Source organism: Peromyscus leucopus, chromosome 18 (genome assembly GCF_004664715.2).
Source record: "Peromyscus leucopus breed LL Stock chromosome 18, UCI_PerLeu_2.1, whole genome shotgun sequence".
Lineage (NCBI taxonomy): Eukaryota > Metazoa > Chordata > Mammalia > Rodentia > Cricetidae > Peromyscus > Peromyscus leucopus.
In genome coordinates, this window is record NC_051078.1 from 40838026 (window position 1) to 40851213 (window position 13188).

At 45.6% G+C, this 13188-nt stretch overlaps 1 protein-coding gene across 1 annotated transcript in view; it reads left to right on the plus strand.

The window, feature by feature from the left end:
- Positions 1-12486, plus strand: part of Utp20 (UTP20 small subunit processome component) — an 83533-nt gene extending 71047 nt beyond the window's left edge. Inside the window, exons 49-58 of the mRNA XM_037211919.1 lie at positions 1519-1689; positions 1838-1969; positions 2683-2839; positions 2932-3014; positions 4127-4384; positions 5198-5269; positions 6777-7040; positions 7667-7793; positions 9057-9202; positions 9406-12486. Of these exons, the coding sequence (XP_037067814.1) occupies positions 1519-1689; positions 1838-1969; positions 2683-2839; positions 2932-3014; positions 4127-4384; positions 5198-5269; positions 6777-7040; positions 7667-7793; positions 9057-9202; positions 9406-9561 (1566 nt within the window). The 3' untranslated portion in view covers positions 9562-12486. The remainder of the gene's footprint in view (positions 1-1518; positions 1690-1837; positions 1970-2682; positions 2840-2931; positions 3015-4126; positions 4385-5197; positions 5270-6776; positions 7041-7666; positions 7794-9056; positions 9203-9405) is intronic.
- Positions 12487-13188: the final 702 nt, after the last annotated feature.

Sequence of the window (13188 nt, forward strand, 5' to 3'; positions counted from 1 at the left end):
CCGCCCCCACAGCGCCTGGGCTCCTTCTCTCTCATAATCCAGCCCAGTAAGGGTGCACTGTGCTGGAGGGAGTGTGCCGGGTATTTGCAGAGCTATCTGAGCTGGGAACTTGGGGATCCGTCTGTATTCACAGAGCACCGGCACTCGCTCTCCCTGCACTTAACTGTACGACATGGAACTTGTTCTTCAGCTGGCTTTGAGCCAGTTGTCTCTTCTTAACAGAAGTTATGTGTGCGTTTATTTGTGGGTTTTTGAAACAGACTCTTTAACTGTGTAGCCCAGGTTGGCCACAAGCTCAAGATCTCCCTGCCTCAGCCTCCCAAGGGCTGGGATTACAGGCTTTCACTACCATGCCTGGCTATCTTTGTATTTATCATGCCCAGTAATGTACTGGGAATGTAGATCAGTGGCCAAACATTTACCCAGCATGTGAAGGGCCCTGGATTTGATCCTAGGACTGATGTTTTTCTGGCAGCTTAGCGGCTGCACATGAATCTACGGATATTTTAATTATGTCTGCAACCCCACGGCCCGCAGTTAGCGCCCACTAGCCACTCTGGCCACGGCCTGGAAGGCCTTCTGGTCCCACAGCCACAGCTCTGCCGCTGCCTGATTGTGTAGGTTTAACTAAGTCTCTGTCCTTCTCTTTACCAACAGACTCGGAGTCAGATGTGAGGGTGAAAACCTAGATCAGAGAAGCCAGAAAGCAACCAGCTGGCCTTGATTTTTGGCCAGAGGCCCAGCAAGAGTCTCTGGCCAAAACCAAAAAGGAAGCCCAAACTCACATTCCCCTACCCCACCCCCCACCTCCGCCCCCTTCCTCCCTGTGCATCTTCTCTATCCAAATTGCTGGCATCTCTATGGCCAGTTCTGGTCAGCTAGTTGCTAGCCTCGCCCCCTGATTCAAGGTAAACTTTATTAACAGTCTCTGAGTGTCTCTGTGAGATCAGAATTCCCATACATAAGCCTTCGAAAAAGGTGGTAGTGTTGGTGGAAGCTCTAATGATACCCAGTGGAGTGCTTTGTATATCGAAAACAAACTTCGCAAAGATGGGTTACATTGAAATGTCATTCTAGAAAACAGGAAGCTATTTTAAATTAACAAAAGTCCTAAAATTGTCCCGTCTATCCAAATCCTTAAGAACTTGGTAAGTGAGCACATTTGTTTTTACTCATGATCCGCCTTCACTTGCTGTGACAGGGAGTCATTTCTTCTGCAGCAAGAAATAAGTGACTTGGGGCTGGAGAGATGGCTCAGCAGTTAAGAGCACTGCTCTTCCAGAGGACCCAGGTCCCGTCCCTGCACCCACATGGCTCACAGCCAGCTGTAACTCTAGCTCTAGAGGGTCTGATGCGCTTCACGTATACACAGAACAGAAATAAATCTACAAAACCTTTTTTTTAAGAAGTGAGAAACTCTAGCCTGTGGTAGTTCTCCCACAGCTGGCCCAACACCGTCCATTGCTTCCTCACCTCCCCGCCCTGTCCTGGGTCATAGCTCTGCTTCTGTTTTCTCAGGTCATCACAGGGGCTTTGCAGTGCCTGATCTGGGTCTTGCGGTTCCCTCTGCCCTCCATAGAAACGAAAGCAGGGCAGCTGACGAAGCACCTTTTCCTCTTGCTGAAGAACTATGCAAGACTGGGGGCTGCCCGGGGCCAGAACTTCCACCTGGTAGTGAATTGTTTCAAGGTGAGAAGAAACAGTTACCCTGAGAGAGAAAGCCAGGACTGGGATCCACATCCCATCTTTAGTCAGATTGGTTTCCTGGGTTGTTGTTAAGATCTTTTCATTTCATTTGACCCTCACGTTGGGTCTGATTCACTGTTGTGACTTACAGTGTGTGACCATCGTTGTCAAGAAGGTCAAGTCCTATAAGATAACTGAGAAACAACTTCAGGTTCTCCTGGCATATGCTGAGGAAGACATTTATGATACCACAAGACAAGCCACTGCATTTGGTCTTCTCAAGGTATGATGTTGCCAGATGTTGATTTTGGATGTTTATGTATGCACATCAGATCCTTAGAATCATATGGAGCGTACTACTTTAACTTCTGAAATTAAGTAATTAATAAAGGTTATTATGATTTTGATAGTCAGATACAAGCTAATAGAGTATTTTCTAAAAGGAATTGTTTCTGTATATGGCTACTTTGTCTGCGTGTATGTCTGCACTCCACAAGAGGACACTGGATCCTATTGTGAGCCGCCATGTGGGTGTTGGGAATTGAACTCAGGACCTCTGGAAGAATAGCCAGTGCTCTTAACCTCTAAGCCCTAATATAGTACTGAAACATGAGGTCTGTGAGAATCTTCCCAGAGGGGCTGGGGATTTGTCTCAGTGTTGAAACACTTACCTAGATTAGCAAAGGCCCTGGCTTCAATCCCTAGCATTGCATGTATGCATACATATGTATGCACATATGTACATACATGCTTACCTAAGCCCGGGGAGTCCTGGACACATGCCTTGCTCTAGGTTATCGTGTTGGAGGGTCTTTCATTGTTGTGCTTAATTTGGATGAATTTACCATGATTTATGTGGTAAAATAAAAGTACATACTTTTTTTTTTTTTTTGGTTATTTTCACTGTGTTTAAAAACTGCCTGTGACTCTTTAATGTCATGCCTACTTAGATCATCTGTGGATGAAATTTATATGTCTTTCCCCCTTATATTTCAGGCTATTTTATCAAGGAAATTATTGGTCCCAGAAATTGATGATATCATGCGGAAAGTATCCAAGTTGGCAATTTCTGCACAAAATGAACCTGCCAGGGTACAGTGCAGACAGGTACGTAGAGGGAGCTTCTTACTGCAGTACAGGCTGGGCCACACCTGCCAGCTTTGACTTTTCCAGCTAGAGAGGTCACCTCTGACTGGATTCTGAAGACTGCTTTGTGTGATGTTGTTGCTGTGTTCTGAGTTCAAGCTTCTAGGGCAGAAGGTCGGGAAGGCCTTCCTGAGGATTGCCGTGTAAACCGAAATCTGAAGAAAAGTAGGCTTAATCTTCAGGTGAAAGAGCAGTAGACTAAAGTAAACTTTCTGTCATACCGGAGAATGTCTATACTCTTCAAGTTCTGCGTTCCTGCATGCTGTGATAGGAGTAGAAAATGGCTGGAGCCACTAAAGAGCCTGTCAAGATGAAAAAAAGCACTCTGAAGGAAGCCCATCAAGATCATTACACTGCAATGGTTTTTTTTTGGGGGTGTTTTTCATCACTAATACATTTCATTTACGAAACAAAGGGTATTAATTGGGGGTAAATTTTTGCGAAGGCAGACGTTACAGAAGTCCAGCTGCTGCGTGATGATTTGCTTGGCACCCACACCCCCCCTTCACCAGCTCTCCCTTCCTTCTCCCTCCCCTTTCCTCCCTGTCTCCCCAGGGCTCTGTTACGATGTGACTTACGGGTTGGGGATTTAGCTCAGTGGTAGAGCGCTTGCTAAAGGCCCTGGGTTCGATCCTCAGCTCAAAAAAAAAAAAAGGAATTCTAAGATGTGACTTACAGATAAGAACTATCTGTGGGGGCCTTATTGATAAAAAGAAGTAGAGGGAGGGGGGATAATAAGATGGTGGGGGCTGAAATAAAAGTAATTTAACGTGTGCGTTTAGAGTAGTCAGTCCGTGGGTTTTTACGTGGAATGCTGTGGTTCAGTGACAGTCACATCAGACCTGTCACTTTACCTGCCACGTGTGGGCATGGAGAGCGACCTTGTGTGCTCTTGCTGAAGCCTGAGTTCTGGGTGAGGTGACGGCAGCCTCCCCCGAGCATATCTCTCTCCTCGCCTGGTGACAATAGCGCACACTTTGTAGAAAGACGTCAGTAAGGAAACGATCGATTCCGACCACCAAGTCACCAGCATTAGGATTAAGCTGGTGCCTGTGTACGTGTTTACAGTGCTGACCTTAAAAAACGTGTCCTTCACAGCATCTTACCTCACTGGGTTCTGAACTAGCTCAGGTGGCACCAGCTCACAGGGAACTGTGGGCATTTCACTATTTCCTCAGTGTCCACCAGACAGTTAGTTTATAATTGTTTCCTGTGTCTTTCTACCTCACTTTCCCTGGCTGCTGTGGCCTGGAGAGCAGGGACAGTTGTTTTCCTCTCTGGTTCCTCGGTCTAGGCACACAGAGAGGCTCCCTGGCTGCCTGCACTCACCGCGTCTACCTCAGGGAATCTGAGAATGCATTCTGCTCTTTCAGGTCACGTACACTCTCACCTCAGACATCCGCACAGCTGGGTGTGGCTCACAGCAGCCCAGATTTTTGGATTGCTCTTTGCATCTTGTCAACCAGAAGAGCTCATTCAAAAATGGAAAAGCAAAAAGAAATCCACGGAGCCTGTAGCAGTCAGGTTCCTAACAAGTGACCTTGACCAAAAGGTACCGTTTGCTTCTGTTGTTTTTGTTTTTGTTTGTTTGTTTTTTTAAGGCAGAGTCTCACTATGTAGCGCTGGCTAGACTAAAATCCAGCCTTCTGCCTCGGCCTCCCAAGTCCTAGGACTTGAACTCCTGCCTCAGCCCGTGCAACTGGAGCACGAAATCTGATGAGGGACGCCGAGGTCAAACAGCACTCTAGACTCCCAGTTTCAGTTCGTCAGGGAAGCAGCTCTCTTTATTCGTACCAACATGGGCTTATATACCCCTCTAACAGCAGGAGTCAAGGAATGGGTTACTCTGTATCCGGTGGCAAGCCGGACACTGTTTTCCAAACAGGAAAAACCACAGGGGAACTGATCCCCAGCACCCTCCGGAACCCAACTGCACATTTTTAACTGGGACAGGACAAAAAGGGCATTTAAAATTAAGGCAGCAGACTTACTGCTGCCGACAAACTCCCCCGTGCCTGGCTTGGGTTTGGTTGCTGTTGCCCGTGTGTCCGTAAGGAGAAGTGTCTCTAACCTTGTCCCTCCCTTCGGACCTGGGTGAGATGCATCCTCTGGTCTATGCGGCTGTCTTGGGGTGGGAGACGCAGCAGCTGATGACTTGCGTATGTCATCAGTAGGCGTTTAAGACATGCTCCCACTGTGTGACATAGCGTTGTTCGGGAACTCGGTGTAGCCCGGATTCACAGGGCTCTTGTCTGGCTCAGGCTCCTGGCGAGCTCCTGATGGCAGATGTGCGCCACCACACCCAGCTGTTGTGTGTGGCCAGCAGATGTGCTGTCTGTCTGCTGATGTCCTTTTCTTTTCACAGATGAAGAGCATCTCTCTGGCCTCATGCCATCAGCTGCATTCCAAATTCTTAGACGAGTCCCTAGGAGAACAGGTAAGAGTGAGTGTATGGAGTCTCTAGTATAAGAGAAGCAGCCGACAGACGGTTCCACCAGCAGACTAAGGCAGCTTACATTTGTTATTCACCTTCTCTGGGGTTTTGTTGTTGTTTTATTTGGTTTTGGTTTTTCAAGACAGGGTTTCTCTGTGTAGCCCTGGCTGTCCTGGAACTCACTCTGTAGACCAGGCTGGTCTTGAACTCAGAGATCCACCTGCCTCTGCTGCCTGAGTGCTGGGATAACAGGTGTGCTCCCCACCGCCTGACTGTTACTTGCTTTCTTCTGCTTTCAACCAGCTTTGATATTTGGTAACATGTAAACATCCACTGCAGTATGTGTGTCGTTACGCATACGTGTCTAGTTGGCTCTGGGGTCAATATTGGAATAACTGTGGCTTCATCACCATTCCCAATAAAGATGATAGATTAGAGAAACTGTTTACCTGTTGGCCTTTAACCTTAAAATACCAGTTCTACTTTGTGACTAAAGCTTGAAAGGAGTTGGTTGATGGGTTAATACTCTAGTAGAACCTGGTATTGACTCTCCTTCCCATATCCCTGGAAGTTAAAAAGAAAGAACATCATTCACAGTCTGACCTACAAACTGGCTGTCCCTAAAAGCAGATGCATCATTCCATCATTAAAAATAGTTTATACACTTCATAGATGAAGTGCAGCTGTAGCTGGTGTAGTGGCTCGTGCCTGTAGTCCCTGCACGTAGGAGGCTGAGGTGAGAGGGTTGCCATCAGTGTGAGGCTAGCCTGGGCTACAGGGCCTCTATCTTTAAAAAGTAAATGGTAACATGCTTTGCATATGGCAGGGTCAGGGAAGCAGTGGACAGCCATTCGGTGGAAGGCCGAATTAAGTACTTGGCATTGAATTCTACTTTTTTTTTTTTTTTTTTTTTTTTTGGTTTTGGTTTTTTGAGACAGGGTTTCTCTGTGTAGTTTTGGTGCCTGTCCTGGATCTCACTCTGTAAACCAGGCTGGCCTCGAACTCACAAAGATCTGCCTGGCTCTGCCTCCCGAGTGCTGGGATTAAAGGCGTGTGCCACCACCGCCCGGCGGCATTGAATTCTAAAGACTGTTGGTTCCTGGTTGACCACTTGTGATATTTTATATTAGTGTAACTTACAGCAGCTGGTTTCCTCCTAGAAATATCACCTCAGAGAGATCTTCCACAGGTGAATCAACATGGATAGAAAACAGCTAATCAGTTCAGATTATTTCTGCATAATTAGGTTCAAAGAATTAGTGCAAGATAAATGACGGTGCTTATTCCCTGGGAAAAGGTTTTCTGCTTCTGAGACTCTAAAGACAGAACTGGGCCGGATGCTAATGGTTACGTGAGAATGGATCTGGATACTTTATGGAGGAACTTAGGAGTTGAAGGAACGCCGCCAGTGTCATGGTGCTGGGTGCCCACCATCTGTCTCCCGCCGCTGGGTTAGGGCCCAGAAGCCTTGCTTGTTCAAAATCTAACCTCCTCCCTCTCCCCCTTTAAGGTTGTTAAGAACTTACTGTTCATAGCCAAAGTCTTGTATTTACTGGAACCCGATTCTGGGAACAATCGAGGAGAGTTGAAAGACTTGGAAGATGCTCTGGCCAGAGAGGCGGCAGGAGACGAGGCTGGTGCAGATGGGAAGATGGAATCTGAGAGAGAAGAGAAGGAAGAACCCAGCAGGCCGGCCACACTGCTGTGGCTGATCCAGAAGCTGTCCCGGACGGCTAAGCTGGAGGCTGCTTACTCGCCGAGAAACCCCTTAAAGGTGCCGCAGGGCGACTCAGGCTTTGTGGTTGTTTTGTTGTTTCTGTCTGAGGCAGGGTCGCAGCTCACTGTGTAGCCCGGCCTGACCTGGAGCTCTGCTAGGCCCGGCAGGCCTGGAATTAACAAAGATCTGTCTGCCTCTACCTCCCAAATGCCGGAGCGTCAGAGGTGTGTGCCACTATGGCAGGCTCTTGGTTTTTGACACCGGTTAGGTTTTTGGGTTTTGTTTTCCAGTGTTTAGAGACAGGGTTTCCTGACGTAGGTTCTATAACTCATGTGCCTGGTGCTTGCTTTATATATCTTAGGCAGGTCTGAAACTTGTACTTGTAGGAATCCTCCTGCCTCAGCCTCCCAAGTGCTAGATTTATTATGGGAGTAAGTTACAATGCCTGATGTTTTGTTTATTTGGGAGTTTTGATTTGGGGTGTTGGTTTTGGGGCTTGGTGTTTCTTGCTGAATGTTTTTACGTTATTGGTAAGACTTTCCGGGTCCCCGTTATTTTGTAATTTGAACCTAAAGCAGCATCAACATCTGTCTCACAATCGAGACCTTTGCTTTTCCCATGCACACTGTTGGCATGGTGGATGTTGAGCAGAGGCGTTTACAGTGACCAGTCTCTCCTTACAGAGGACCTGCATCTTTAAGTTCCTCGGTGCGGTGGCCGTGGACCTCGGGGTGGACCGAGTGAAGCCCTACCTCCCAGTGATCATCGCCCCGCTGTTCCGGGAACTCAACAGCACCTACGCAGAGCAAGGTAACCCTGTCCTCTGAGCGCACACTGGGACACTGGCGTCTCTCCTGAATGCCACACCACCCCTTCCCTCCTAGAGTGCAAGGAAGACAACATTCATTTTCTGCTTAGTCAACAAACCTTGTGTTGGGTGTGCGCACGAGGCAGGTAGATCTTGATAACTTCAAGGCCAGCCACAACTGCACAGTAAAACGCTATCTAAAGAGAGAGAATGCTTTACTTCTACTCCCGGGGCAAGTTTGCGGTATTCCTAAACCTCACCGTGAGCTGGACAGGCCGTGCACACCTGTAATCCCAGCACTCTGGAGGTGCTGGCAGAATTGGGAGTTTGGGGTTTGCCTGGGGTACGTGGGGAGAGGATCTCAACAACAACAACAACTGGAAATGGAGCAGTTGTGTTAGACTTGGCATTAGATTCCCCGGCTTTCATATCTTGCTTACTCACAAATACCTCATAATTTAATTTTTTTTAATGTGTGGCTTAAGTAACTAAGTATAGAAAGAAAACAGTCCATGATTTCATGAGACCTTAGCAGTTGGTCCTGAGGTTGATGTTCCCGATGCTCTAGTAAGTCACACTTTTAGAAGACGCTGGGGTTTTGTTGTTGCTGTGGAGTTGCTTTGGATTTTCAGGACAGAGTTTCTCTCTGTAGACCTGGTTATCCTGGAACGTGTGTAGACCAGGCTGGCCTGGAACTCATAGAGATCCGCCTGCCTCTGCCTCCGAGTGCTGGGATTAAAGGCGTGCGCTTGTCCCCACCCAGCTGAGGAGGCTGTTTTTAGCTGTTCAGCCCCATTCATCTTTTGCTCACTGCACTTAGTCTTGAAGTGATATTCTTTAATGCCCAGGGTGTTTGGTATACATCTTAATTCCCACGGTATTTGAGGAATAAGCAACTGTGTGGCTGATTTGCATTTTATAAAGAGAAGGGCTTTTTATAAGACATCTGGGCTCTGACCTGTGCCCTGGAGGCTAGAGAAAGAGCTTGTCTTACCTCTTCCACATCTGCAGAGCTGTGGGCTCGCAGAGGAAACCCAAATGCTGCCAGGTTCTTCGCAGCCAGCTTCCTGCTGGGAGGTGGCCCCTAGAGTCGGCTCTCCTGTTGCCTTCTGCCTGAGGTGGGCACTACAGGTGCCCCACCCCCGCCTCAGGAGCTCCGAGGCCAGTGGATTTGTGTTGAGTGGTAATTTAAGTCATGGTGCCGCAAGAGTTTAAATGTTTTGACGTGTGACCGACCGCCTCTCATCTTTTTTCCCTGTGATTAGATCCTCTGCTGAAGAATCTCTCCCAGGAAATCATAGAATTACTCAGAAAGCTGGTTGGACTCGAGAGCTTCTCCCTGGCCTTTGCCTCTGTGCAGAAGCAGGCTAGTGAAAAGAGGGCGCTCCGGAAGAAGAGGAAGGCCCTGGAGGTGAGTGAGGCGGCTGCTGTGGCTGGCGGGGCCACAGGTATAATTAGTGCTAGGAGTGCTGTGCACACGTGTGCTACTCTTCCCCAGGGCAGGAGGAGGGCTGGAGGGGAGAGGGATTGTCACTAATGACATCTCTGCGTTCGATCTGGATTCTTTTCATGTGTACCGCAAAAGTAATGAAAGATCTCTGCTTTCTCTTCAAGTTTGTAACCAATCCTGATATCGCTGCCAAGAAAAAGTTGAAGAAACATAAAAATAAAAGTGAAGCAAAGAAAAGAAAGATAGAGTTCCTGCGCCCGGGCTATAAGGCCAAGAGACAAAAATCCCACAGCCTAAGAGATTTAGCAATAGTGGAGTGAGGTCTCCCTGTGTGCATACCAATAACTCACGCTGTCTCAACTGGGGTGAAAACCTGAACTTCCGGCTTCATTCTCCTGGACTGAATACCCAGCAGATTGTTTTCTAAGTTAAACTTTGAAAGGTGGGTGTGGCTTCACACCTATAATCTCTGCACTTGGAAGGCTGAGGCAGGAGGATTGCTGCAGGTTTGAGGCCCGCCTGTGAGTTTCAGGCCAGCTGGACTACTGAGAACAGGTCTCAACGAAAAGAAAATGAGTTCAACTTTGGCATAGATTTGTAATGTATATTTTAATGTAATCATGCTTGTATTTTTTAAATTAAAAAGTTTAATATCCTACTCCTGTATCTTTGTCTAAAAAGTATATGATACTAAATGACATGGTTTAAAGCTTAGCTTTTTCACAAAAAGATCATTTAAAATGGGGAAAACCTGGTGTGTGTGTACATACACACACACACATATATATATGCAAAAAAGGAGATATTAGGAATAAATAAGTAAAACAAAGTATTTATAATAATATCAGAAGGCATTGAGAAGTCTGTGCAAACAGAAAGATATAGCCATGCTGGTGGATTAGTATAAAATGCTCTTTTCCCAAACTCATCCCATTGGTTGACTACATAGGGGAGCAAAACCCCAAAAATTCATGTTAAGCTAATTAATAAAGCCAGTTCTGAAATTTTCATGGAAGACAAGACAATGAACCAACAAAGCAAGGTGCCTTTAGAAAAGGATGAAGTCTCAAAGACATACAAATGCTGTCGGTAGGGGAACATGGGCATTTCTACTGCATGGAAGAGGAGCTTTCCTTCCCGTGGCTCAGGGGTCATGAGCAGCTGCTGCTCTTCCCAGGACTCCAGGTCAGTTCCCAGCACCCATTCGTTCACAGAAATGAAGTAGAGAAAAATGAGCTAGTTACATCAACATCGGCGAGTGCTAGAGACTGTTAGCCAGGGAAAGCAAGTCATAGAAAAATAGAATGACACTGTGTTATAATAAACTTGAGAATCTGGACATGTGCACAAACACTGTATGATGAAGCCATTCTTGTTATCCATACACACGTCACACACACACACACACACACACACACACACACACACACACACACACACACACACACACGGATAACGAGAATGATGTCAGTGTTTAAAGATAGTCCTGAGAAGAAACACGATTTAAACCCTTAGTGTTGGTGGCAGAGGTCTTAAATTGTCCTAGCAATACTCATGAGATTTGGATTTCCAGGTTTTCATGTTTTGCTTGTATGCAAATGCCTCAATTTAAATGCGGCAAACAACAAGAAACAACTATTAGTATATGCTTTCCCTGAAACTACCAGTTGATTCTAAGGTCGAATATACATAAGTCTGCAGTGACTCACTTTGAAGGAAACGGTTTTCAGTTGTCCAGCCACATCATTTGCTCATCACACTCAACGTTGTCGCAATATTCTTCAGTGCTCAGTGTATTTGTAAAACAGTCCACCATGTGTGTTAGGTACTTGGCAAACATCTAAATTCTGATACTATCTCTGAGATTCAAAATTGTTTGTATTTTATAGATGAAACAGACTCAGTAAATAACCTAAGGAGATGTGAAATGTAGAATCAAGATTCAAAACACTTCCCTTACAGAGCTTCTTACACACATGCATGCACACGCATGTATACACACACACACACAGACACTCTAGTATTCAGATTTACTTTGTAAACATCAGCATCGGAACTCAGGATATATCCTAGCCTCTATGTGATAAATCAGCAGAATCATGATCAGATTGAGGTGGTGGGTGCTGTGTGCCAGGCAGCATGTGCCTGCCACACCATTTTTCCAGGGTTCCAGAATCATAGGGGAATACTTAACACCTGAAGAATAAACCGAGTCACTCTATGTGCTGCCGCCATTGGCCAAGAAGGGAACTATAAATTGCAGCGCCTCTTGTCTAGCTGACAAATATAATCCTATGTCGACTTTAGACTTTTTTGCGTGGTATATGTATAAGGGTGTGGGGGATGCACTTGTCTGTGTGTGCAGATGTGAAGGTCAGAGGGTGACTTGAGTTTCATCTAGTACTCCATCTTGTTTCTGAGATAAAGGTCTCAGTGCTGGACTCTGCTATTTCACTAGACTGGCCCCAAGCACTGAGGTTCAAGACATGCCTGGCTTTTTACATGCTTGCTGGGTATCAAACCTCATGCTTGCATAGCAAAGTTAACCCATGGAGTCACCTCCCCAGCCTTAAGTATGAATATATTCCAATGGAAGGGGATGTCCACATATATGGGTACTGAAGTCTATGAAAACAAAACTTGTTTTTGTTTTGTTGTGTTGGAAATAACGGTGCCTAGAGGAAGAAGGCCCCTAAAAAGACTTCAACAAAATCAAACTAAATAGAAGCAGGAACAAAAAGGTTATGAATCCCAAGCTGGCCATGATAGTAAGCAGCCACAACCTCGGCACCCCCAGACATGAGAATCACCGGGAGTTTGAGGCCAGCCTGGGCTAGCTCCAAAAAATAACAATCCCTCAGGAGCAAAGTGCATTCCTTCACTCAACCCCACAAAATGACCATATATGGGAGGGAGGCTAGAGACCACATCTCTAGCAATGTCTGATTTTCAAATGCCAGTCGTCCATGTTGGAAAGGACTCCCAATGTTAGTAATACTGTGTATTACATTACTGTTACACTGCTGCTAAGTGCGTGCTGGATGATTAGCTTGGGAAAGCTCCTCTGAAGACCATTTTAAGCCTGCAGTTAGGCCTAATTTTTAAAACTAGGAATATTTAATTTTTGCTACAGAACCAGTAAGATTCTTATTTTTAACCAATTTAATACTGAAAAAGGTAAATGAATGGAAGACAGTAAAGACATCTTGTTAATACTTATTAAAATTACTTTTTATTTCCTTTCATGTTACGTTTTTTATTGTGTTGTGAACTCATTAAATACAGCCATTTGGATCATTTTGACTGTATCATTTATCATTTTACTAGCATAGACAAGAGTTTATATAAACATTACTTTGAATGTCTGTAACTACTTTAGCATAATTTGTCTGTTTGTTTGTTATTTTTGTTTTGAGACACAGCCTCAAGCAGCCCAGGCTGGCCTCAGATTCACCACAAAGCTGAGGCTAGCCTTGAACTCTTGGTCCTCCTGCCTGTCCCGAGTCCTAGGATTACAGATGTGTGCCACCACACCTGGGTGTCTGCATTCCCATGTTGGTATTTCCAGATACAGTATGACTTGTAACACAAATTTCTGACCCAGAAGCCTGACTCGGGACTCTACCTCACCTCACTATATAGGGCCTGGCCAAGCAACACAGCAGAACCTTGCTTTTCTCACAGGGTTCCTGGTACAATGTTCAGATCAACATATATAAAATTCTTGGACAAGTATAAAGTATTGTAAAATAATGTAAGTCAGTAAAGTGAGCCAACAAAATACTTCTCATGCCTATAACCAAAAACTCTTAAGTGGAATAGCTTATATAAACTAGTCAGTTAGGCAAGTGATGATTATATTATACACACTATTTCTAATCTACTTTGCTAAGACTAATCTTTGGAAAGCCTGAATTCATTTTAAGGGAGAAAAAGTCTGAGCTAAA